The 22,038-nt window shown below is 34.3% G+C and overlaps 3 protein-coding genes across 4 annotated transcripts; 1 reads left to right on the forward strand and 2 right to left on the reverse strand.

Annotated features, from left to right (window-relative positions):
- Positions 1-770: 770 nt before the first annotated feature.
- On the reverse strand, positions 771-4,197 carry LOC130467818 (phospholipid:diacylglycerol acyltransferase 1-like). Of its 2 annotated transcripts, none has more exons than XR_008927764.1 (3): positions 3,664-4,197; positions 2,623-2,809; positions 771-1,626 (listed from the first exon to the last, which is right to left on the reverse strand). XR_008927764.1 is itself a non-coding variant. In XM_056836716.1 (3 exons), the coding sequence occupies exons 2-3, from the start codon at positions 2,647-2,649 to the stop codon at positions 1,218-1,220; spliced, it is 321 nt and encodes a 106-aa protein (XP_056692694.1). In that variant the 5' UTR covers positions 2,650-2,809; positions 3,664-4,197; the 3' UTR covers positions 771-1,217. The 2 variants fall into 2 exon arrangements, 1 of the variants encoding a protein (XP_056692694.1); XM_056836716.1 differs by having other exon boundaries at positions 771-1,511.
- Positions 4,198-4,263: 66 nt separating this feature from the next.
- On the forward strand, positions 4,264-8,201 carry LOC110778293 (uncharacterized). The gene is made up of 3 exons (XM_021982867.2): positions 4,264-4,558; positions 6,777-7,155; positions 7,835-8,201. The coding sequence occupies exons 1-3, from the start codon at positions 4,404-4,406 to the stop codon at positions 7,898-7,900; spliced, it is 600 nt and encodes a 199-aa protein (XP_021838559.1). The 5' UTR covers positions 4,264-4,403; the 3' UTR covers positions 7,901-8,201.
- A 3,060-nt stretch (positions 8,202-11,261) lies between these two features.
- On the reverse strand, positions 11,262-20,957 carry LOC110778292 (protein GET4). The gene is made up of 12 exons (XM_021982864.2): positions 20,687-20,957; positions 20,364-20,443; positions 20,037-20,115; positions 18,617-18,698; positions 18,328-18,478; positions 17,550-17,640; positions 14,969-15,052; positions 14,004-14,050; positions 13,378-13,506; positions 12,436-12,520; positions 11,931-12,011; positions 11,262-11,515 (listed from the first exon to the last, which is right to left on the reverse strand). Exons 1-12 carry the CDS (start codon positions 20,726-20,728, stop codon positions 11,498-11,500), a joined length of 969 nt encoding a protein of 322 aa, XP_021838556.2. The 5' UTR covers positions 20,729-20,957; the 3' UTR covers positions 11,262-11,497.
- Between the last annotated feature and the right edge of the window lie 1,081 nt (positions 20,958-22,038).

Below are 22,038 nucleotides of genomic sequence, written 5' to 3' on the forward strand. Positions count from 1 at the left end.
GAGTACCAAATTCATTAACTATCTTGTAAAATGACATTGAAAACTTAAATTTGAGTACCAAATTCATTTACTGTCTTGTAAACTGGTATTGGGAATTCGATTTAATTTCGAACTTTTGTTCAAATCCGAGCACAAATTCTAAGTCAAATACAATTCCAATTTGAAAACATTCCAAATCCAAAATTCCAATTTCAGTTCCTAATTCAAAGTTATGATATTTCAATGCTCGAGTCCAAATCCTGATTTCGGACCCCAATTTCAAGTTCAAATATGTTTCAAAGCCTCCTCACTACAAAATTCAATACCAAAATTGAACTCCGGGGAACATTTCCATTGCAAAAATGGGAGCCGGCCCCTAACGGCCTAACCCGACCAAACCCGAGCCACAGTGAAACCCGAGAAAAAAAAGCATTCACGAGAAGTGTATCATTGTAAGTAACGATTGAGCCAAAATGGGAGGAGCAAGAGAGATGGATTGTTGATCACTATAAGGGACAATTGAGCCAAAAGAGGAGGAGGAATTTTGGATTTGAGTACCAATTCATTTACTATCTTGTAACAATGGTATTGAAATTTTGGATCCCAATACCAAATTTATGTACTATCTTATGAAAATGGTATTGGCGTTGAGTACCAAATAACACTTAGGATATGCAAATGTCTTGTAAAAACGGTATTGGAAATTTGTAGCCCAGTACCAAATTTATGTACTATTTTATAAATGGTATTGTAAAATTGACATTGAGTACCAAATAACTTGTGACTTATGGTAGGAAATTATCTTGCGTAAGCAAACATAAAAGGTAGTCATATGACTTACAAAAGTCATAATGAAGCAAATATGATTTTCTAGATGGTTAGGGCTAATCTAAATTAAGTACTTATAAGAAGAAAAAAAACTATGATATTAATCGAATAAAATATGATTGATCTTATAAACAAATGTTACATATATACTCTGTATATCACTATATGAAATCTATATTTTCAGCCTCCATAATCAGTAGCCTCAAGGGAGTATCCACTTTCTTTAACAGGTAGGAGCTTAGCCTGAAACTCTCTAATGTTGTTGCTGCTTTGATTTGTAATTTTGAGGTACCAATCCCCAGCACCATCTGGCACAGGCCATGGTTCTTGGTTCACCCACACCACAAACCAGCCACGCCGAATAGTGAGAATCTTTCCACAGGTGCTCTTGAGACAACATTTTCAAGGTCCTAAGTCCTAACTACATCACTTTCCACTGAGTATTTTTTTTCTGTAACAGTTGCCTTACGTATGGCAAGTGATTCTTGGGTGCCTCTACCCTCTAATAGATTAGCAGGAGGAGCATGATCATACTCCCTTATAAAAGTTTGCATTCCAGAAGGGTTAAACCGGGTTTTCCCTTTCCATGCTTTAGCACACATGTAACCAGCACTCAAAACAGGAACTGTTTCATCTCCATTAACATTGTAAACCCCTCCTTTGAGACAAGAGCACTCATCTGAACTGTCTGCCATTGTATCAATCTGAAAAGGAATGTAACAATCTGTTGTTGCACTCAGCTTGTAAATATAGGCTCTCTCAGTAGGAATTCCAACTCCATATAAAGAAAATATCTCCATATCTGAAGCATTTGGAAATCTCCATGTATTGTAAGACAAGGAGTGTAAATCACATGCGAGAAAATTTTCAACCTTTTATCTACCTCATACATGACCTAGAATGAGACGCTTGTTCAAATTTACAAATACATAGACTAGTTGTACATAAATGATAATCAAGCAGTGTGCACAATACACCTGCGCCAGAATTTTGATTGCTTTCAACTTTGTGTTCAAATTCTTCAATTTCTCCAAAAAATTTAGAAATGTTAACACCTTGATGGACTTTAAGAAATCCAGGAAACATTATGAGATTCAACAGAATCAGTGTTTACTGATTACATTATTTGACCGTTAATTTCTGCAATGAATGACATAAAAACTACTCAGCCGGAAAATAGAAACAATGAATTTGTGTTGCAGCCTTACGGGAGAAACCCAAATGCCCCAAATCAAGATAAATAATGGTCTGATTTTTATTTTTTTTTGTTGACAACGAGAATTAATGGTCTGATTGTAACAAACTTTACCTTCATGAAGTGTTCAATGGATCACACAAAAACCAAAAAGTTGGTAAACAAGGGTAACAAAAATTAAAAAATCCTACTTTAAAATTGATAAAAGGGAAAGTGACTATAATTTATTTTAAGGATAACAAATACAATTAGTAGTGACATGAACTAGGCCACCCCAAAGTATATTCAGTTGAAAATTATTACTTGAATGGTTAGAAATGTAAAGCATATCATAACAAAAAAATTGGACGGTAACTTTGCATGGGTTGGAAATAGCCAACAACTCTTTAGCCAGATAAGAAGTGTAGCAGATGAGTGTAGCATATCATTAACATACGTTCAACGGATGAGTGTAACTCCTAAAAACCATAGAACTTTCTCTCGCAGTTAAAAAAAAGTTATCACTTGTCATAATGTCATAGCCGGGTAACAGGAACAACTAACAAAACTTTAAACAAGATAACTTCCAAGATTTGAATAGTTCAAGAAATAGGTGAATATAAGTAAATACAATAACTTACAGTGTACTTCTGCATAAGCGTCTTCATCTTTTGACGATTTCTTTTCCAGATTTCAACAGACGCAAGCCTTCATAATTCAAGTCTTTGAATGTACTTCTAAATTTCAAGGATGAAACACGTACTCAATTGAAAATTGGAGAGAAGTGGGTTTTAGAGACAAGTGTAGTCTGCCAACAGATGCACAAACCTGGTGGACAAATTTAGAACCCATGAAATCATTATCAAGAACCACCGATCCTCCTCCCGCTCTTAAGTCTTGTAAGAATGATTTTGTAAAAGTTACATAGACAAATGCAACCATTTCTACTTGAATAATGATAGCAATACAAAGAAATAGCTAAAATCTACCTCAAGTACGAAAAGACTGAGTGTTTTTCTGTAAGGAAAAAAAATCCAGCATATCTGATTTTATAGTGAGGTTATAAGCTGAAACAGTATGGTTGAATCATCATTTTACTTGGCTAGCATTAAATTATTAAGTATCAACCAAGACCTAATGTTTTTTCTAAAATCAAGCCATTAAGTAGATGACAAAACGTAGCCTATAAGTATTAGCCCTCTTTCTAACCCATACTGAAGTCAGCAGTTCTACAAAGAAAACATAAAAATATTCACACTTTAATACACAAGGTAAACCATAAGCTACAACATTAGAAATTCAAACTTACAGAACCAAATTCAGTAGCAAAGCAACTAGATAAACCATAACACAACCCACTCCAAACCACAGCAAAGCACGATGAACAAAAATCAAACATAAGTACCTAGCAGACATACTAACATGGGATCCCAGGGATAGTCAACCTCGGAATAAGGCATCACAATTCACAAACAATCAGATGAAATTTTCAAAGGTATCCGAATTAATATAACCTAATTTAGAGCATACTTAATAAATCAAACAAATTAACTTACAACACAAAATCCAAACTCTCGATTTCTTACAATCAAACAATCTTAACTTTACAATAAATAGGAACATGTGAAATATTATCACAACAACGCATAAATCGGAAATAAAATACAGAAGAAATTAAATACCGATTTCCGGAACTTCTTGATTGCCGCCATAGTCTTGTGCTGTCGTGCTTTGAACATCTTCCATACCTGAAGAACAATTCAATTTCAAAATAATTAAAAACCTTAATTTCTAAAGAACGAGATCAATGTAATTTAGGAATTAGAATTAAAATATGAAATCAGTAAATATGAGGGAAATAAGATGAGAGAAAGAACCCTAGAAAATGGAAAATTGAAATGCGAAGAGTTAAAGCAGAGAGATTCGAAAATCTCAGAAAGTTTGAAGTGATTTTAGAAGAGAGAGAAAATTTTAACAAATTAAATACTATCTACTTTTACAAATAAGAAAAAGAATAAATAAAATATATTTTGAAATTTGAAAATTGAAACCAGAATTGTAGAGAGAAGTAGAAAATTAAAGGGAAATGTTTAATTAGTGGGTCACCACAAATAAGCACGTGAATTTACCTTTATACCCTTGGTATAGTTTTCAAAGACTCTAGCTGGTAGAGTCTCAGAAAACCTCGGTTATGGGTGGTGTCAACTTTTGCCACCTCACCCTAAAACATGCTCCCAACCCCAAACAGGCAAACATAAGTATAAAAAGAGTATCATCCATTTCTTTGTCAACGACATTTTATTAGAAACAATTAAAAATCACCTCGTGAAGTTGGACGGTTGGACGTCAACAACAACAACAACAAACAGCAACATCAAAACAATATCAAGATTCAAAGAAAAACCTTACCAAGCTACTGAAAATGGAAGGAGAGACGATCAAAATTGTGAAATTGAAGGCAATTGAAGCAACCCCTGAAACCTTCAAAGATTACGGTCAAGTTATTCAAGCTTCAGCTGATGGTGAGGAATTTGGACCTCATGATGCTCAGCTTCACCTTTCCCGTGGAACTCCCAGGTCCATTTTCTCTCTCCCTTTACCTTTATATGTTGGGTTTCTGGGTTTTTGTTGTTTCTTCATTCCTGCTTATTTTTTATTTATTTAATTTTTTTGATTAATTTGATGTTTTTTTTGCTGCTATTGTTGGGGGTTTTCAGATGTTCAGCTACATTTTGTTGGGTATATTCAATTTGGGGTTTAATCTGCTTGGTTGTTCACATGATTAATGTGAAAAGTGTGCACCTTTTGGCTTTATTGGATTGATGAAATTTTCTGCTGCTAAAGTTGGGGTTTTGAAGGTTTTCTGTTGAATTTTGTTCGGTATCTTTAGTTTGAGGACATAATAATCTTCTAGATTTCCTAATGTTGGATTGATTAATCTGAAAAGTTATCAATTTTTACTGTTTTTCATTTGCATTCAAAAGTCACATTTAAGATTCCCAAATTAATTGGATGGAGTTTATTTTGAAATAGAAGGTATTTTTAGATGGATTCTTTATACTTGCTAAAACTAGGTTTGATTTGAGTCACACATACATTATCCTTTAATTTGTGGAGTAAGTTGTGTATCGAGAGTTTTGTTTTCACAAGTAGGGCTTGTATATTCAATTGAAGTACTCTAATTAGCAACATAAACTACTTGAAATGACCAAGATACTCCAATGTAAATCGACTAGAGTGTGATTTATGAAGAGGGGTTAGGTTGGGATAGAGAACGTGGCGCTTGTTGTCATTTTACAGTACTTTGGGTAAGCTACCGAACTGTTAGGTAATAGGTATACAGCCACAACTTTTGATTTAGATCGCAATTTCGCAACTTAGCAATGTTTAGCATAGTAACTTTTGTTTATTTTGGTGTAGATAAGTATCCTTGTAGACGGTATATTACCTTTGCTTGATTGTTTACTCCTTTTTTATTTACCAAGTATAGACCATACATGGTGTGCACACTATCACAGTTGTTCCCATGTGGTATAAGATGGTATTTTTTTGAATGGTAGCAACATTGCAAGAAAATCAAGGATTATTACCTAGAAAATTGTGTCAAAATGTCTAGTACGTACTAATAAAATTGGATTCATACCCATATGAAGAGATGTGGACATGAGAAATAGTCATATATTCGAATGAGATGAATGATTTCACTAAAGAAGTATGCAATGAACTGATATTATGGAGAGGGATATTTTAGGGAGTTGCATTAGGATACAGTTACCAGTGGCCTGCATAATAAGTTATCTAAAAGCTCTGTATAAAGATCATGTTAGAGAGCTGGAAAGGCATGTTTAATATTGTGGAAAGTGAGTAGTAAGTTTAGATTGGAAGAGTGCCCTTCCTCTCGAAAGATTGGCTAGGTTATAATTGGTGATTTCCACCGTTATAATCATCAATACAATCATATATTCATATTGTTACTTGTTCTTCCTTAATCCTCCTTCTCCCTTACCTCTCTTTTCCGCCATTGATCTTACTGTTTTGGTCAGTCATATGTGTTAATTCATAGCAAAGTGGTACTTTGAGCACTTGCTTCTCGTGGGACATTTCATTTGTCATATAGCCCCTTATAGTTTACCATTAATCTTCTATCACCAATTCACCAGCCAAAGGAGCTAGTGCCGTACAAGGTTGGGGAGCCTATAAATTGTACGGAATATAGTTGATAGAGGATACAATGTTTTTTGGACCACCTAAAAGGATTGGTGGAACGATCACTTTCATGTTAAGTTGTACTTCAGTTGCTAGAAGCCTAGGACGCCTTGTTACAAGTCCTTGTTCTACTTTTGGCAATTGAAGTGGATGCAAAGGGTCCTTTTCTTTTGTATGGTCGTCATCTTGATTTAATTTCCTAACTTACGCATAATGAGAAGATTATCGCCATTTTGCAGTAGTTAAAGTCCTGATTCTATGTGTTTGCTTCCCTTTTTCATAAAAATACAGGAATCTTGTTTTTGCTTCAAAATATTTATTTGTTTATTCTTAATGGAAAATTGCAATTTATTTATATCTAGAATGAGGCAAAAACAGATAAAGGAAAAGCTTTGCTGTCATGGATAACTTAATGTGTTGATAACTTTTCTGCTAACAAATAACTTGATGATAAATATTTCGTTAACTTTCGTAGAAACAAGTGATCTTTCTTTAGCTAGTTTCCACAAGCTTAAAGTTTTAGCTTCTAAGTTACGAAAGAAAGTTGCTCAGCAGATTTTGTTAACGATTTGCTCATGTATAATGTCAGGTTTTACATTATGCAACTTAAAGATCGAGAACTAAAGTTTTCCACAATCACCCATCATGCAAATGTGACTCAGTGCCTAGGCTCCATTGGTGGCCATGTTTGGTATCTTGGAGTTGCTAAGCCATCCATAGTGGATTTATATATCCCTCCTTGTGTGGAAGAATTGCATGATTCGAGTGCAAATGTAGTTGAACCGAGCAAAAAAATTGCCAAGTCACCTTGCGGCCATTTATATGTACCTCCTAGTGTGGAAGAAGTGCAGGTCTTCAAAATCACGGGCCCTAAGTTTCTTAAGCTTAATGTTGGGACATGGCATGCTGGACCTTTATTTCTCCAAGATAAGATGGATTTTTACAACTTAGAATTGAGTAATACCAATGTGAGTTTCGCTTTTCCTTTCTTTCAATGTACACTTTTTTTTTTTCTTTTTCTGCGCCACTTTCTATTTGAAAAAATAAATGCATACAACCGGTTGGTGGAGTTGGTGGGGAACTCACCTTGTGACTTGGAGGTCACAGGTCAAACCCCATCAGCTGCGAAATGTTTGGGAGTGGCTCAAACGAAGACCTGGGTAGCTGAGCTAACTAACCTGTACTAGGTGCTGGTTCAATAGAGTCCCTTCTTCTTACTTATTTTTTTTTTTTTAGAAAAAGGATGATTAATTATGTAATCTTTAGAGGAGGCTTCTAAGTCTAAAAAAATGTTTAGTACTCTCTTGTATGGCATTATATATCTGCTATAGGATCATGGGTGATTTGATTCTCTGTGATTATCAGATGACATAGTCCCCTGAAGGATACTTAGCCCTCCTTTTAAGTTAACCTCCTTTCCTGTCTTTTGTTTCGAGGGTTGCACAAACACCAGGCATTAGCTAGTCATACCTTAATTTGAGTTTTTTTTGGTAACCAACTTAATGCATGAAATACATGAAGATTCATCTGAAAATCAAGATGTTATGAACCATCCTAAATACCTAAATGGGTGGGTTTAATTTATCTGAAAAGCTTTATTGCTAAAGCAATTGGTTTTATAACCATGACTTGCTTGTTTGATTGTAGGTGGTGGATCATACAATTCATAACTTCAGCAAAGAGAACGGGGTACAATTTGTGATCGATGAATAACCGACGCTGCTTGGTAATTGATCGAGGGGCTGGACCGCTGAAGTGACAAAACAGGACCTTATGCTGCATTTATCCCCTTCATTCCTATAATTTCCACTTTGTATAATGCACTAATCAACTTGATACTACATTTTCAAGTGATGCTATTCACTTCTTTTTAGTTCCGGTGAATTGCAACTTGAAAATTTTCATCCGTTTCTTTCCAGTTTACTTGGAGATGTATATTTACAGACCGGTAACTATAACTACATGATTCCTTTTGTTTTTATATAAATAAATCTTCGTTTTTGTTGTTTCTTTACTTTCTCTGTTTTGAATTACATTTGGAGATCAAGGGTCTCTAACTCTTGATCTACTTGAATTACTTTCTCTTTTGTAAGGCTTTCTAGGGGTTAGGCTGTCGTCTCTACTTGAAATGGTCTTTGCTGTCCTGGAAATCAAATGAGTAGAGTCTCTCACTCTCTTGTCTTGTTTAAATTCCTTTGTTATAAATAGTTGCATTACTTTCATTTGTCAAAGGCATAACTTTGACAATTAATATATACCAGTACGTATTAGTAAGGCCCTGTTTAGTTCACCTTATTTCTCCTTATCTGATCTGGTCTGGTCTGATTTGAACTTATTTTTTCTGATATGATCTGATCTGATCTGATCTGGTCTGGTCTGATCTGGTCTGGTTTGGTCTGGTCTGATCTGGTCTGGTCTGATCTGATCTGATTCTTCATAATTAAGTTTAAACAAAAATCTACATTTATTAATATTAAACGACTTACGTGTAAAATAAATGTTTACACAAATTTATAATATTGATATTATTTATTTGACTTTGCTCATGATTTACCTATTCCTTATATTAGATAGACCTAGACATGATCTAGATAGATCGGCTATGATCTATACATATAAGTTCTGATCTGGATATGATTTGTACAGATCGATTCTGATCTGGACATGATTTGTACAGATCTGTTATGTTTGGACATGATCAGTTCTGATTTGGACATGATATGTACAATTCAGTTCTGATCTGGACATGATCTGTACATACCAGTTCTGATATGGACATGATCTGTATAGACTAGTTCTGATCTGGACATGATCTGTACAGACCAGTTCTGATCTGGACATGATCTGTACAGTTCAGTTCTGATCTGGACATAATCTGTACAGATCAGTCCTGATCTGGACATAATCTGTACAGATCAGTCCTGATCTGGACATGATTTGTATAGACTAGTTCTGATCTGGACATGAGCTGTACAGTTCAGTTCTGATTTGGACATGATCTGTACAGATCAGGTCTGATCTGGACATTGCTGTACAAATCATTTCTAATCTAGACATCATCTGTACATATCATTTCTGATCTGGTCATGATCTGTACAGACCAGTTCTGATCTGGTCATGATCACTATTAATCAATTCTAATATGGACATGATCTTTGCCGATCACTTCCGATCTGAACATAATCTGTACAGAGTCGATATCTAAACCAATTATAATCTGGACATATCGATTCTGATCTGGACATGATTTGTACAAATCGGTTTTGATCTGAACATATTGGTTATGTAAGAATTGAATCTGATGTAGACAAGATCTTTACAGATTTGAACATGATCTGGACATGATCTGTACAGATCAGTTATGATAAGGATATTATCTTATTCTATCAGTTCTGGTCTAGATATATACTCCGTAGTAGTTTTGATCTATAAAAATCAGTTTTGATCTATAAAAATCAGTTTTGATATGGACATGACCTGATCATATCGTTTCTGATCTGGACTTAATGGTTTTAATTTGGACATGATGAATTTGAATGTTTTGTTAATGTTTTTATATGCCTTAAGTAATAGGTTTTAATTGCACCGACAACAAAATTCTTTTTTATTAAAGCAATAATAGTAATAAATATTAAATATAATCAATGATATAAATAATAATAATTATCATCATAATAATCTGGTCTGATCTGATCTGATCTGATCTGGTCTGATCTGGTCTGATCTGATCTGATCTTATTTTTTCTGATCTGATCTGATCTGGTCTGGTCTGATCTGATCTGATTAAATCTGAAATAAGTAATAAGGTCCTGAAATAAGGTGAACTAAACATGGCCTAAAAGTAAGATAAAAAAAGTTGATTATTTGAAAAAAGAGATTAGTTCATCAACCTTTTTTTTTTATATATATAGATAAATAACACTTATTTTTATATCTATTACTATATACTAAAAGAGACACCAGGAATGACACGTGTCAATTCCTGGTGCGATTTTTTCCCGCCAAAAATCATTTTCCTAAAAAAAGTGTATTAATTTATTTTATTTTTATTTTCTACCTTTTTTTGTTAACTATTTATGTATGGAAACAAAATTAAGTTTATAAACTATGGCAACAATATCTACGACGTAATAATAATTATTCTAAATTAGTAATATTTTAGTCAAATCGCTATATTAATAATAGAAAATATATCACTCAATATTTTGATTAAATTACCATATTAGCATTTTAAATATGCAGAGTATGTTAAAAATGTTATAACTATGCAGTCGTTTGGGAGATAATTAGTTAAATATTTTGTGAAAAAATTGTCAAAATCCGTGCGTGCACGGGATCTAATCTAGTATTAGTTATAGATGAGTCAAAATGAAGAAATGGTGCAACTACTTTTCAACGGGTTGGAAATAGTGTAGTACGTGTGAATAATGTGTAATGTCGAACTATGTTCTAGGTTGTTATGATAAATAACGAGTTCAATCACATATACGTGCGGAAGATAGATCAACATCTCATGTAGTATATCATGTTTTAAATTATTTCAAATCGGAGTGATTCAACTCAATTTCCATAAAGTCAACATTAATTCACGTTGAGTTCAAGTTTGGGTTGACTCGAAATTGCTATTGGTGGATTCTACTCGATCAAACAGACTTCACAATATGTGATAATTTAGAGTCGGGTGGGTCTTCTATAAGACCGCCACCACTAACTCACCCAAACCGAACTCACCATAAGCCCGCCACGAACAACCACCTACCACCTGCAATAGCCACCACTAACCTACCCGTTGACAACCATCACACATAAAACCACCAACCCGCTCACCACCACGATGCCCACGCACGAAACACGAAAGAAAGCAGGAATCGAACCTAAGAATCTTACAGATAGCAATATAGTTTCACAAAACAATACAAACCTTCGGCAGCAATCAGTGCTTCTTTCCAATTTTCCAGATATCAAAAGAATTTGTAATCAATCAAGCATATGATCAAAAATTAAACTGAAAATTTTCCACCTACTCCATTTTACTGCTTTGCAAACATTACTCATTTTACGATGAGTGTCAGGGTAAAAGAAGCTTTCAACCATGCAAAGGAAGTTGAACATTGATTATTGGTTATTTGTTAAAACTGGGAACAAATGATGCCTGCAAAATTTGATAATTGCATGTACAAAACTTAAACTTCCTGGTACTTCAAAAGAAAGGGTTATTGATACAACATGACACCATAATTTTCGGTGTAGACACCTAAAATTCTAATGATACAACGAATAATTAACGCAATCTTCCAAGTTAAGAAAGCATTACATATCTCCCATCATCTGCAGAACAAAAGAAATTAATCAAGTGTCAATATCACCCCCTTGTTCAGCAAATCTATACAATTGTGCATAATTCTCTAACTACAAGTCTACAACCATATCGACAGGCACTTTTATACCGTATCGTTTAACAGGAATATAGATACTTCACATGATTTAGATGTAGTGTGCAGAACAAAAAGGAAAGTGAACTTTGTTTATGTAGTTTTCTGATTTCAGTGATTCCATAAAACATTACCTTTTGCCGAATTCCAAAGTGAAAAAATGCTCTAATGGCAAAAAGTTTATCAAAAGAGAGTTTTTTTACAAAAATGAAAAGGTTTTCATAAAAGCGCCCAATCAAAGAAAATGAGTATAATAGACACGACACAATCAAGATGAAAAAAGTGTTTGAAGCAAAGGAGTGAAAAATAACCTTGAAGATATCTCCAAACATCCCTTGCATGGGATTTTTACGTTGCACTCCATAGAATCTCTCTGCTATCTCATCTAGCAACTGAACCATATGATACAATTCAGAAGCTCAGTATCACGATACAAATAAGAAACTAACATTAATAACTATGGTGTCCGGAAAATGACCATTTACTCATTGAACAATCTCAACAGAACTTTATCATGTGATATCATACTACCTTGAACAAAGAACAATTTAACAATTAACATAATGAATAATAATTTTTAGACATCTATAAAAATACTACCTTGAATAACTTATAACACACCTAATTTTCAAGTGATATCATACTTAACATGTTTGGGAGTATTACGGAGAGTTAAATATCACTTGGGGTTATAATGAGAAAACAACTCATGAAATTGTTATTATTATGAGCTATTCAGCGGCGGGATTAGTCCAAGGAGGTGACAAAAAGTTCGGATCATCCATGTTTCCTATAAAACATGTTTGCAAAGTATACCTCACTAAATGCAGGATCTATATCAATGCTAGACTTGAAATTCTGCTTCAACATTCTAAAAAGAGGTAAAGCATCTCTTTCCAACCTGCAAAATCCAAAGGAGAGAGAATTCAGATAAACAAGAAGCAACGAGTTTACAGGAACCAACAAACTCATCATGGCTCAGTAGTCAGTACTATACAGAGAATTTGGTTGATTGAAATCAATGTTGTGGGAGAGATTAATCATTCATTAATCGAACTGGATTTGTAGATTTTATTTGGGGGAAAGATAAAACTAAGAGGATTCCAAGAAATGTAGGAACGAAATAAAGATAACAGGTGTAGGTTGCGACAAGTTGTGTTATCAGCCGACGACGATGAGTGTCTAAGACGCCGCCGATGATGCAGAATTCAGGGAGGCGGTGATGAAATCAGATTTCGGCAGCGACGAACACCACGACGAACCTTTGTAGGGATGAGCGGCATCCGCATATGCAAACAACCTGACAGTAAGCCCGTTTCTTAAAATGAGAAGGGCTTTTCCGCTTTGGTTTTGTAAAATTTGCACAGAAGTTGTTTATTTCAACGGTTTTGGCGAACAAGTTCTGTTTTATATTTTTAAAAATCAAAACGGAGAACAGGATACCAAATCAATGCCGAACATCCCCAAGCAAAGGGAAAAATGAAGAGAAAAAAAAAAAGGAATAAACACGAATGACGAATGTCCTCATCTATAAAATGATTTTCAACATACTAAATCCATAACTAGCGTAATTCATTCAGCTTTATCTTTATCCTCCTCGAAACCTAACAAATTACATAAGCCATCATATGCTAGATATTTTCCATTTAAGAGATTTAGATGAGCACTGGATAGGAACTTAAAGAAACATGCCAAGAATATCATTACATGAAGAAACAAATGGAAGCCGTAAAATATCTGTAAAGATTTGCAACTTACGTTTGCAAGAGATAGCTGACAAACTGCATAAGATCTGAATCTGGGAAATCTACTTCTTTCAATTCCAACTGCTTCTTGACCTCATCCATAACATAGTTTGCATCTCTCATATTACCTAAAGCTAGATACCTGCAAAAGACAACACCTCACTAAATTAATTAATTGATTTCTCCACCTTTATGAAACATGCAAATAGGGCAGTCACAAGCAATCTAATCTGGGCGAAAGGCCTAAACCTTTTTAGCATGCATTTATTTCAGTGCAAATGGATATGGTGTACGTACAAAAATAAAAGCACGTGAGCTTGAGCACATGCGCGCACTTTTTACCCATATCACCAAAAGCATGATATATGATCACCATAATCAATGATAAGGAGCTCTATATTTCTATATATCAAGGCAAGATCCAAAGGCATCAGCATGGAACATTTCAGTTTTAGAATCTGAACCAATTCCACTTCGAAACTTTGAGCTTTATAAACTGATATATTTCAAATGACAAGCACCATCTATATGCAACAGGTGATGCTCAAGAACATTTTCCCAATTTAGAGTATGTTTAATGAACATTGAAGTGTAAGAAAATTGCAAGAAGTTACTGAATCTTAAAGGCGAAAAGCTCACATTAGAATCGCACGAGCAATGGCTAAATCATCTTCTCCGGGGTAACACTGCAAAAACGGCAAATAGAACTTAAATAAGAAGATATCTAGCAAAAAATAACGAAATAAATTTCACGTAATCACCTAGCATATGCAGCAACTATCTCCTTCATACTTAGACATAACCACACTAAAACTCGTGTGACAAAAAAGTACCCACAATCCAAATAATTTATGCAGACAAGTAGTCATATGACCGAGGACCTTAAATTTTGAGACTATGTGGATTGTCATCTTTTGTTCGTGTACGGAATGAGTCCGGCGCTATGCAAGGGACCCTCTAAAAACGAGATGGTGCAATTATACGAGTATGCACTAATTAGGATGCTTGGTAATGGGTGGGATGTATAAGACTTAAAACTTTTAATATGACAGTATATGGACAATAGTTTTTTAAAATTTTGCAAGTAGTTGAATTGTACTGTAGTAGACTTGGCCAAAATTAGAAAACGGACAGCTAGCGTGACAGTTCAAAGAGGAAATGTGGCCACTTTTATCAAGCCTAGAATCATCTCTTAGATGTTGATATAGTAGTCCTACAATTAGGCAGATAAGAGAAGTTGAAACAACAATTGTAACCAAAGTTGTGATTAAGAAATGTATTAAAAAGTTGATTAGAATAGAATGTTGCAACACTAAAGCCTCCAAGCTCATAAAAGGCCTCCATGGCCATAGGTCTGACCACCAATGGAGAAGAGAGGAAAACGTCTAGTTTGTGCAATCTAACAAAAGTTCCGTAAGCCCACAACCCTCAATCCTCCTAGCTTAGTACTCACAATTCATCCCAACATTTCCCCATTACCAGCACAAACTATGGTAGATTTTTTAAAAATAATAAGATTTAAAAATAAACTCCCAGTGGCACACGAATTTGTTGCATTGTTTGGCTTAAATTTTGACAGCGTAGAGTTGTAGCAGAAAGCTTACCTTTTCCATGAAATTTACGAGTGTGTCGGCAAATTTCTTTGGACTATTCCCCCGAACAAAATGGAATGATACTTTGGCCATGTCCTACGAGTTACGAAAGTGTGGATATATATCATGCCAGTGAACAATGCAAAATGGTGAGATAATAGGCAAATAATATAATTTTGTTATACAGACATGAATATAAAAGGTAATGTATTATACTAACAACAAGTAAGAGAAAAATTTTAACAAGGAAAAATTAAATGCCTGAAAGAAAGAGATCTTGCTTTCAACAAAGATTTAAGAGGTTGTTGCTTGCCGTTGCTCATGCTCTAATCAAATTGTCTGGTTAATAGAGCAGTCACAACCACACCCAAAAAGAAGTGGATTGACAACTTCAATTCGAGTGCTTGAAGGATGGCAAGTAAGGCAGCAATCAGTCAGTCACACAGATCAATTTGGATAAAGTGCAATAAAGAATGTTAAAACCTCACGTCCCCCCCCCCCCCCCCCCCCCCCCCCCACACACACACACACACACACACACACACAAGTACACAACACTGCAAACTGAACCATAATGAAACTTGTCTAGTCTTATATCAAAACTTCGAGACTGATTGACCAAATTTTCTCATACTGATCTTTTTATCAGAAATTTCCTACAAAGCTGATTCTGGAAATCATCCACTGTTTAATTTAGCTTTAATTGTAGTATACTTCGTATGTAACAAGTAACAACCTTATTACCAAACTACTTTCCAAAACTAACATTATGCGTGAACCTTCTATAACAGGTCAAGCAATCATCATTGCCTACAGCAAAATAATCCTATCAAAACTAAGTTGGACAGAAGAAAATTTAAATTATGCAGATAGGTTTGTACGATTTCTAGCTTGACTAAACCAAATCAGTTATCAATCCCTACTTTTTGCCCCTCTCTTTTCCTTCTTTTGATTATTTGAAATATTAAATCACATATAGATGATAGAACCCAAATGTGTACGCAGGGATTTATTTTCCATTTAACTTTTATATTTCCTTTGTTTGTAATCTAGAATTTATTTTCTTTTCTCTTGACAGATTCATTTTCACTATCATTAATGTGTTTTTTTTGATAAGTTACTTTCTCATGTTCGTTGGGAAAAACCGAAAAAGGAAAGCATATTATTCTATCTAAGATGATCATGCAAAAAGTTCACGCACCTATTACTAGTTCTTACTTCGTTGCAAGACTTAGAATCCAATTCAGATTCTTGTTGAAATGGAAACAGTCAATTGCAATAGAAAAGAGGAAGTTATTTATTGCTAGTTCTTTTATACTCCAACTCCAATGGTGAATAAAATGGATCTCAATTAAGAAGTGAGAGGCAGGAAGAAAGTATTGAAAATGGACCAACAAGGACAAAGTCCTTGTTTGATAAATGGCTCTTCGCCAACTTTATTGACTTTTGGTGTTTAGCTTATTACTGTAGTTAGATAATTATAAAACTGTTAGGATAATGAATTTTCAATAGGTTGAATAGACAGAAAGCATTTTAAGCTAAAAATGCCAAGCTATTATTGACCAACTCTTTAGCAAAAGAATAAAGAGGTATATCTATTTTTCATATTAAATTATTAACTACAGAGTATCAAACATCTTCGTAAATCCTAATACCCACCAACTAGCTCAACATAAACAGTTTCTGCTACTATTAGCTGGGTAGAACAAGCCAAGTGAACCAAGCCATAGCCAAGAGCTAAAAGAAAAACAAGGCCAAAGTAACCAATGGGCAGTTTCAGCATTGACGAGTAAGAAAAGGTTTTAAATATGGGGATAATGAAGACCTAGCTTCTTTTCTCAGGGGTATACGTGATCAACCGAAGAAAAAAACATTTATTATGGGATACTACTCATACTAGTGCAACACACAGAATTAAAAAGGTGTCCTCTTCAGCTCCTAGGCTTTTGAAAAAATTGTTTCAACTCCTTAAAAAATGAGGTGTTTGTCCAGGGTTCTATTTTTGGGTCAGAAAACAGCTCTAAAAGCTAGGACAAATACATCCTAGTTTTCAGCTTCTGAAGTACGTAGCACTCTCCTATCTTCTTACTTTCTAAACAATCTTGGACAAATGCATTGTAGAATAACAAAAACAGGAAAATGAGCAACATCACACCATATTCATTTTCTACACACACTGTCTTCTTCATTGAAATTTATTTTAAAAATTTGTATAAGGAGATTGAACCATGAATAGAGTTCAACCGATCATGGTTTAGCTTTGAAGTTTAAATACTTCCTCCGTTGTTGTTTTTATTTTTTTGCTTGCACCATTTGCAATTACAATATTCACTCTCTTTTATCAATTTTTTGTGATTTATACATATGAATACATGGGATCTTGTTAGATTCGTGTCGATATATATTTTCAAAATATCAACTTCTCAAGCTGATGTTTCTTCTCAAAATTTTAGCTAATGTATAATTAGAGATATTAATGGCTAAAGATTTGCATTGGCAAGCGTGAAACATCAAATGGCGCAAGTAAACAAAAAGGAGGAAGTATTACAGTCACCAAACAGCTGAAAGCCCTATCAGTTCAGTATAAACTTACCACCTCGGGAGTTTCAAAATATATGTACTCTGCAAGCATAGTATGTAGTTCCCTGGAACCACTTTTGTGAGTTCCAAATTCAATAGACCACCTAAACAATACAAACAAGTAGCAATTTAATTCCGACGATCAATTAGCATAGAAGCTTCTTAAATTTACATTGAACAAAGATATAAAAAAAGTGACACAATCACAAATGCAGTAAATGATATACAGTACATCTTGTATATTAAAATGCTGTTTTAGGGCAACAGCCTCCAACAGCCAGGTCTCCATGTACACTCAAGAACACACCTAAACACAGCTTATGAAACTTCCCAGGAAGACACGAGAAAAGAAGAAATGTAAATGAAAAGGGACACTATTTCTTATAGTCTAGATGACACTGCTCCCATAACGGATATTCACAAGGTTTATCTCACAAAATATGATCATTATATCTTTGTTTTCATTCAAAGAACTTCGAACATTTAACCTGTCCAAAACAAGAAAAAGACAAATAATCCTCATAGGTAATTTAAATGCTTTTGATTTAGAGGAAAGTCAAGAAATATATTTAGAGGAAAGTCTGACAATTCAAAACTTAGTTAATCATATTGACTTTCCAAGTTTAAGAAATATTCCACAGAATGACAGAACGTGAAACTTAATTGGACAAAGATCATGCAAAGCATTGCTCAAGTTCATGTTGTTTCATATATGACAGACATGTGTAGTATCTCACGCATACACGCAACTCAAGATCTTCGTTAGTGAAACTTTACTTGTTATTTCTCACCTGATAGCAGCCCTCAGAAAAGAAGCGCATGCCTCAACACGTACTTTAGCAGCTCCCAGAGCTTCAGAAAGTTTTTGCATGTCATCATCATCTCCAACATGGTCTGGTAAAGCATTTCGAGGAAATTCCTCGTAGATTTTCCTGAGACGATCTAACAAAACTTTCTTTTTCATAAGAATGCACCAACAGATCAAGTTCCACAAATTTTATACCTAGCCAACCATCAAATACTTTCTAAATAAAAGTAATGCGGGTACAAGGTATATGCAGAATAAATAAAGAAACTGACCTAGTAAGTCATCATTGTAAGAAAACATTCCTTTCACAAGTGTCTCTACGAACAACAATGCCAGCTCACCACCACATGTTACCTGATCATATACCATATTTTAGCCAACCGTGAATATCCCAAATTAAGCCACACAATTAAAAAAGGGAAGAATCTTAAGGCCCAGCAAAGAAAAAAATCAGACCACAGTACAAAATCAACTTCTCTTCAACACTCATAAATACAAACTTTTACTACTGATAACCAATATTTGGACAAATTCACAAATTTCAACAGGTGATGAAGCAATGTAAGAAACAACAAAAGGGGTTGACCATGTATGTGTCGCATATATGGTTTATCTATACAGGGCAGATCCGTATTTCACTAAAAAAATAAGGTTAGTTTGTACTACACCATCCTATCAAGCATGCAAAAAACCATCAATAACTTTAGTTGAACATTCAAGTTCAATAGGTTACTCGTTTAACATTCTCATAGGAAGAAGTTATTCTCAGATATACAACAGACGGGAGGTAAAGTATGACTCCTAGGCTTCCAATTAATCACGTAAGGGAAGTACCTCCCCAAAACGACAGAGCTACATACAGCGTCCAGAATAAAAGGAAAACAACATATGAACATAAAGTTCAGTTACTATTACTTATCCCTAGAATGACAATGCCAAACACTGAATGCTTCTCCTCAGTAATTAGCCTGAAAATGCCAAACAGTGATCACTCACAAAATCCATACATCCAAGACCTTATCTGAAATACTAGGAAATACAACTGTATGATGACCTCCCCTGCCTACGTTTTCTTCTGCTCAGCTCTTTCAGAAAATTCCACTTTGAGCTTTATCTTAATGTCAACAAAAGCTAAAGTATTTACTCCTAACTGCATCCAAAAAACCTAAATGTCTTGTTATAAACTTTTCCTTCACATTGAATCTTGTTACACACAGATTGATCATTTTCTGACAGGAGCATTGCTACTTCTTAGTGTGAGAAAAGGGAGAAGGAGGTAAGAAAGAAAAGGTGCAACTCACAAGTCATCAATTAGAAAAGAAGATATCTAGTGAAGTTTTGAGTTGCCGATGTCAGGGAGATCATACATTAAGAAGAAAATCCATCAACATTGGTGTATGATTCATTCAAGTTGAACATGGAGCGAATTAGTACAAACTAAAAAAGTGATCCCATACCATCCCAATATAAACAGGCAGCCAAATCCCCACATGAACAACATCTCAAGAAAGTGATCATAATCACAAATGATCTCAATAAAGTCCTAGTGTCCTACAAACAAGTCCTTAATGTATTCGAGAAAGTGGCCATAATCACAAATGGGGATGGTCCTATAGAAGCTTAGCTTAACTCTTAGCATACAAATGAATCAAAAATCAATTGAAATTTAAGTCAGTGAGGAACAAAGAAAACCTGATCATGTTTCAACTGGAGACAAGCACCAGATTCTAGTATATCCAATGCGTCAGAGTACCTCTCAGCAGCTATGTATCTGAAATATCAGCAACATACAATGCACCCAAAAATAATAGGTAATCAAAACCATGGCTTCATAAAACAATGACATTAATCACATAATAAGGTTGTTGAACAGAAGTTAGATACTTTACTCCCTCGGCCCGGATTTAGTTGTCATGTTACGACTTACTAGTTCAAATTACACTATCAACATGGTTTAATACTCGATGGCGGAAGTTATATGCATCAAATGACAAGAAACCAATATCCATGTATCCGTACCTTGCACTAGTAGACTTGTACATCTGCTGAGCTCCATAAAAATTGCCATTATCAATAACTTTCTGTAACTTCTCAATGCTCTGCATGTGAAATTCAACATAATTTACATCAATTACCAACATCTATATCAAATTAACAACCTTTAAACAACGAAATTAAACATTAGATTAATCACCAAAGCAAGAATTATTAAACCAAATTGAGATCTATTAGTGAAAAACGATTTAAAAAAAAAAACTACATCAAAATACTAATTCAAAGATTGGATTTTGAGTTCTTTTTCATACAATTCAGAGTAGCAGAAGAATTAAGGAGAGAGAAACCTGAAGAGCAGGAGGAAGAGAGGCTTTTCTGGGTCGAGACATGTTCTTCGTAAAACGGGTAAATTTTGATTTGGGTTATTACGGAGTACTATTAATGGAATAATATGAATTGAAGGGCTTTATATTGAATTGAATTCATGAATTGAATTGAATTGAATTTGGTAATGTTGATCTGCTTCAATTTATACGGTAGTTTTCCTCTCTCCTGAAAACATCTAATTTGCTTCGGATTTGGAATAGGAAAGCAGGGGACTGATTTGGCCCAGATCTTTGTAAATCGGATTGACCGAAGTCCAGTTGGATCTCATTAAGTTTAGTCCAAGTATTAATTGGGTTAATTAGAATTCAGAAAGACGATGAACACTCGTGAGTAGTCGTGCCTTTATGAAATTATAACTCCATTTGTAATCTCTATCGAATTCATTTCTTCCATGGAGAATGAACACTAATAATTTTTAAATTAGGTATACGGTTGCTACTTTTTTCTTACTACATCCACAAAGCATTACACAAAGAATATCCCTATCAAAGTTCAATTTATGATAAGGAGACGATAAAAGTTCGGAAATTCACCTTACCTAAACCGATCTAAATAAATCTCTACAAAGTCCCAACACGAAAGGTAGCATCTTTGGACATGAACTTAATTAATTTAGTGTTGTTATGAATTGATTTTATTTAGTCTTATTGGAACTTACCATAACTTGTACAGAGTATAATCATTAGAATAAAATTTTAACTACCCATCAGTGAAACAATTGATGATCCACAACAAAGTATTCAGAACAAGAGAAAGTTCGGGCATATAAATTTTGGAACTTTAATGCTCAAATCATATACTGATATAACAATTTATGATAAACAAATTGTACGTACTTTATCTATTTACGATAGTTTAATCGTATGATGCAAGTATTTATTTACTCCGTAAAAGTTATTGCACATTTTGCCAACAAACACGGTGAATTCATAGTTCAATGTACAATTTATGATTTTAAAGCGATTTATCTCAATTAACATACAAAATCAATGTATGATTGTTCATAATCCTTGACTACTTGACTAAAAGATTGGGGAGTTTGCAGAGTGACGAAATATTTACTTACAAAATGTGTCAATACCATCATACACGAGAGTTCGAAAACCTTCAAATAAATGTCATTTAATAATTTCTCAATATGTTGACATGACTCGTCACAAACTATGTTAAGACGATCTCACAATTAAGTCATGCATGAGAGTTAGGAAACCTTCAAATAAATGTCATTTAATAATTTCTCAATATGTTGTCATGACTTGTCACAAACTAAGTTTAGATGATCTCACAATTAAGTCATAACTCTGATTACATA

This window comes from Spinacia oleracea, chromosome 1, assembly GCF_020520425.1.
Source record: "Spinacia oleracea cultivar Varoflay chromosome 1, BTI_SOV_V1, whole genome shotgun sequence".
Classification (NCBI taxonomy): Eukaryota; Viridiplantae; Streptophyta; class Magnoliopsida; order Caryophyllales; family Amaranthaceae; genus Spinacia; species Spinacia oleracea.

Coding starts and splice junctions, on each gene's coding strand:
- LOC130467818 (XM_056836716.1), bottom strand. CDS start 2,649: ATGAAGACGCTTATGCAGAAGTACACT. Junction 1,512..2,622: donor CGCTTATGCAGAAGTACACT/GTAAGTTATTGT, acceptor ATTCCTTTTCAG/ATTGATACAATGGCAGACAG.
- LOC110778293 (XM_021982867.2), top strand. CDS start 4,404: ATGGAAGGAGAGACGATCAAAATTGTGAAATTGAAGGCAATTGAAGCA. Junction 4,559..6,776: donor CTTTCCCGTGGAACTCCCAG/GTCCATTTTCTC, acceptor GTATAATGTCAG/GTTTTACATTATGCAACTTA. Junction 7,156..7,834: donor TAGAATTGAGTAATACCAAT/GTGAGTTTCGCT, acceptor GTTTGATTGTAG/GTGGTGGATCATACAATTCA.
- LOC110778292 (XM_021982864.2), bottom strand. CDS start 20,728: ATGTCTCGACCCAGAAAAGCCTCTCTTCCTCCTGCTCTTCAG. Junction 18,479..18,616: donor TTACAATGATGACTTACTAG/GTCAGTTTCTTT, acceptor AAGTTTTGTTAG/ATCGTCTCAGGAAAATCTAC. Junction 13,507..14,003: donor ATTGCTCGTGCGATTCTAAT/GTGAGCTTTTCG, acceptor TGTCTTTTGCAG/GTATCTAGCTTTAGGTAATA.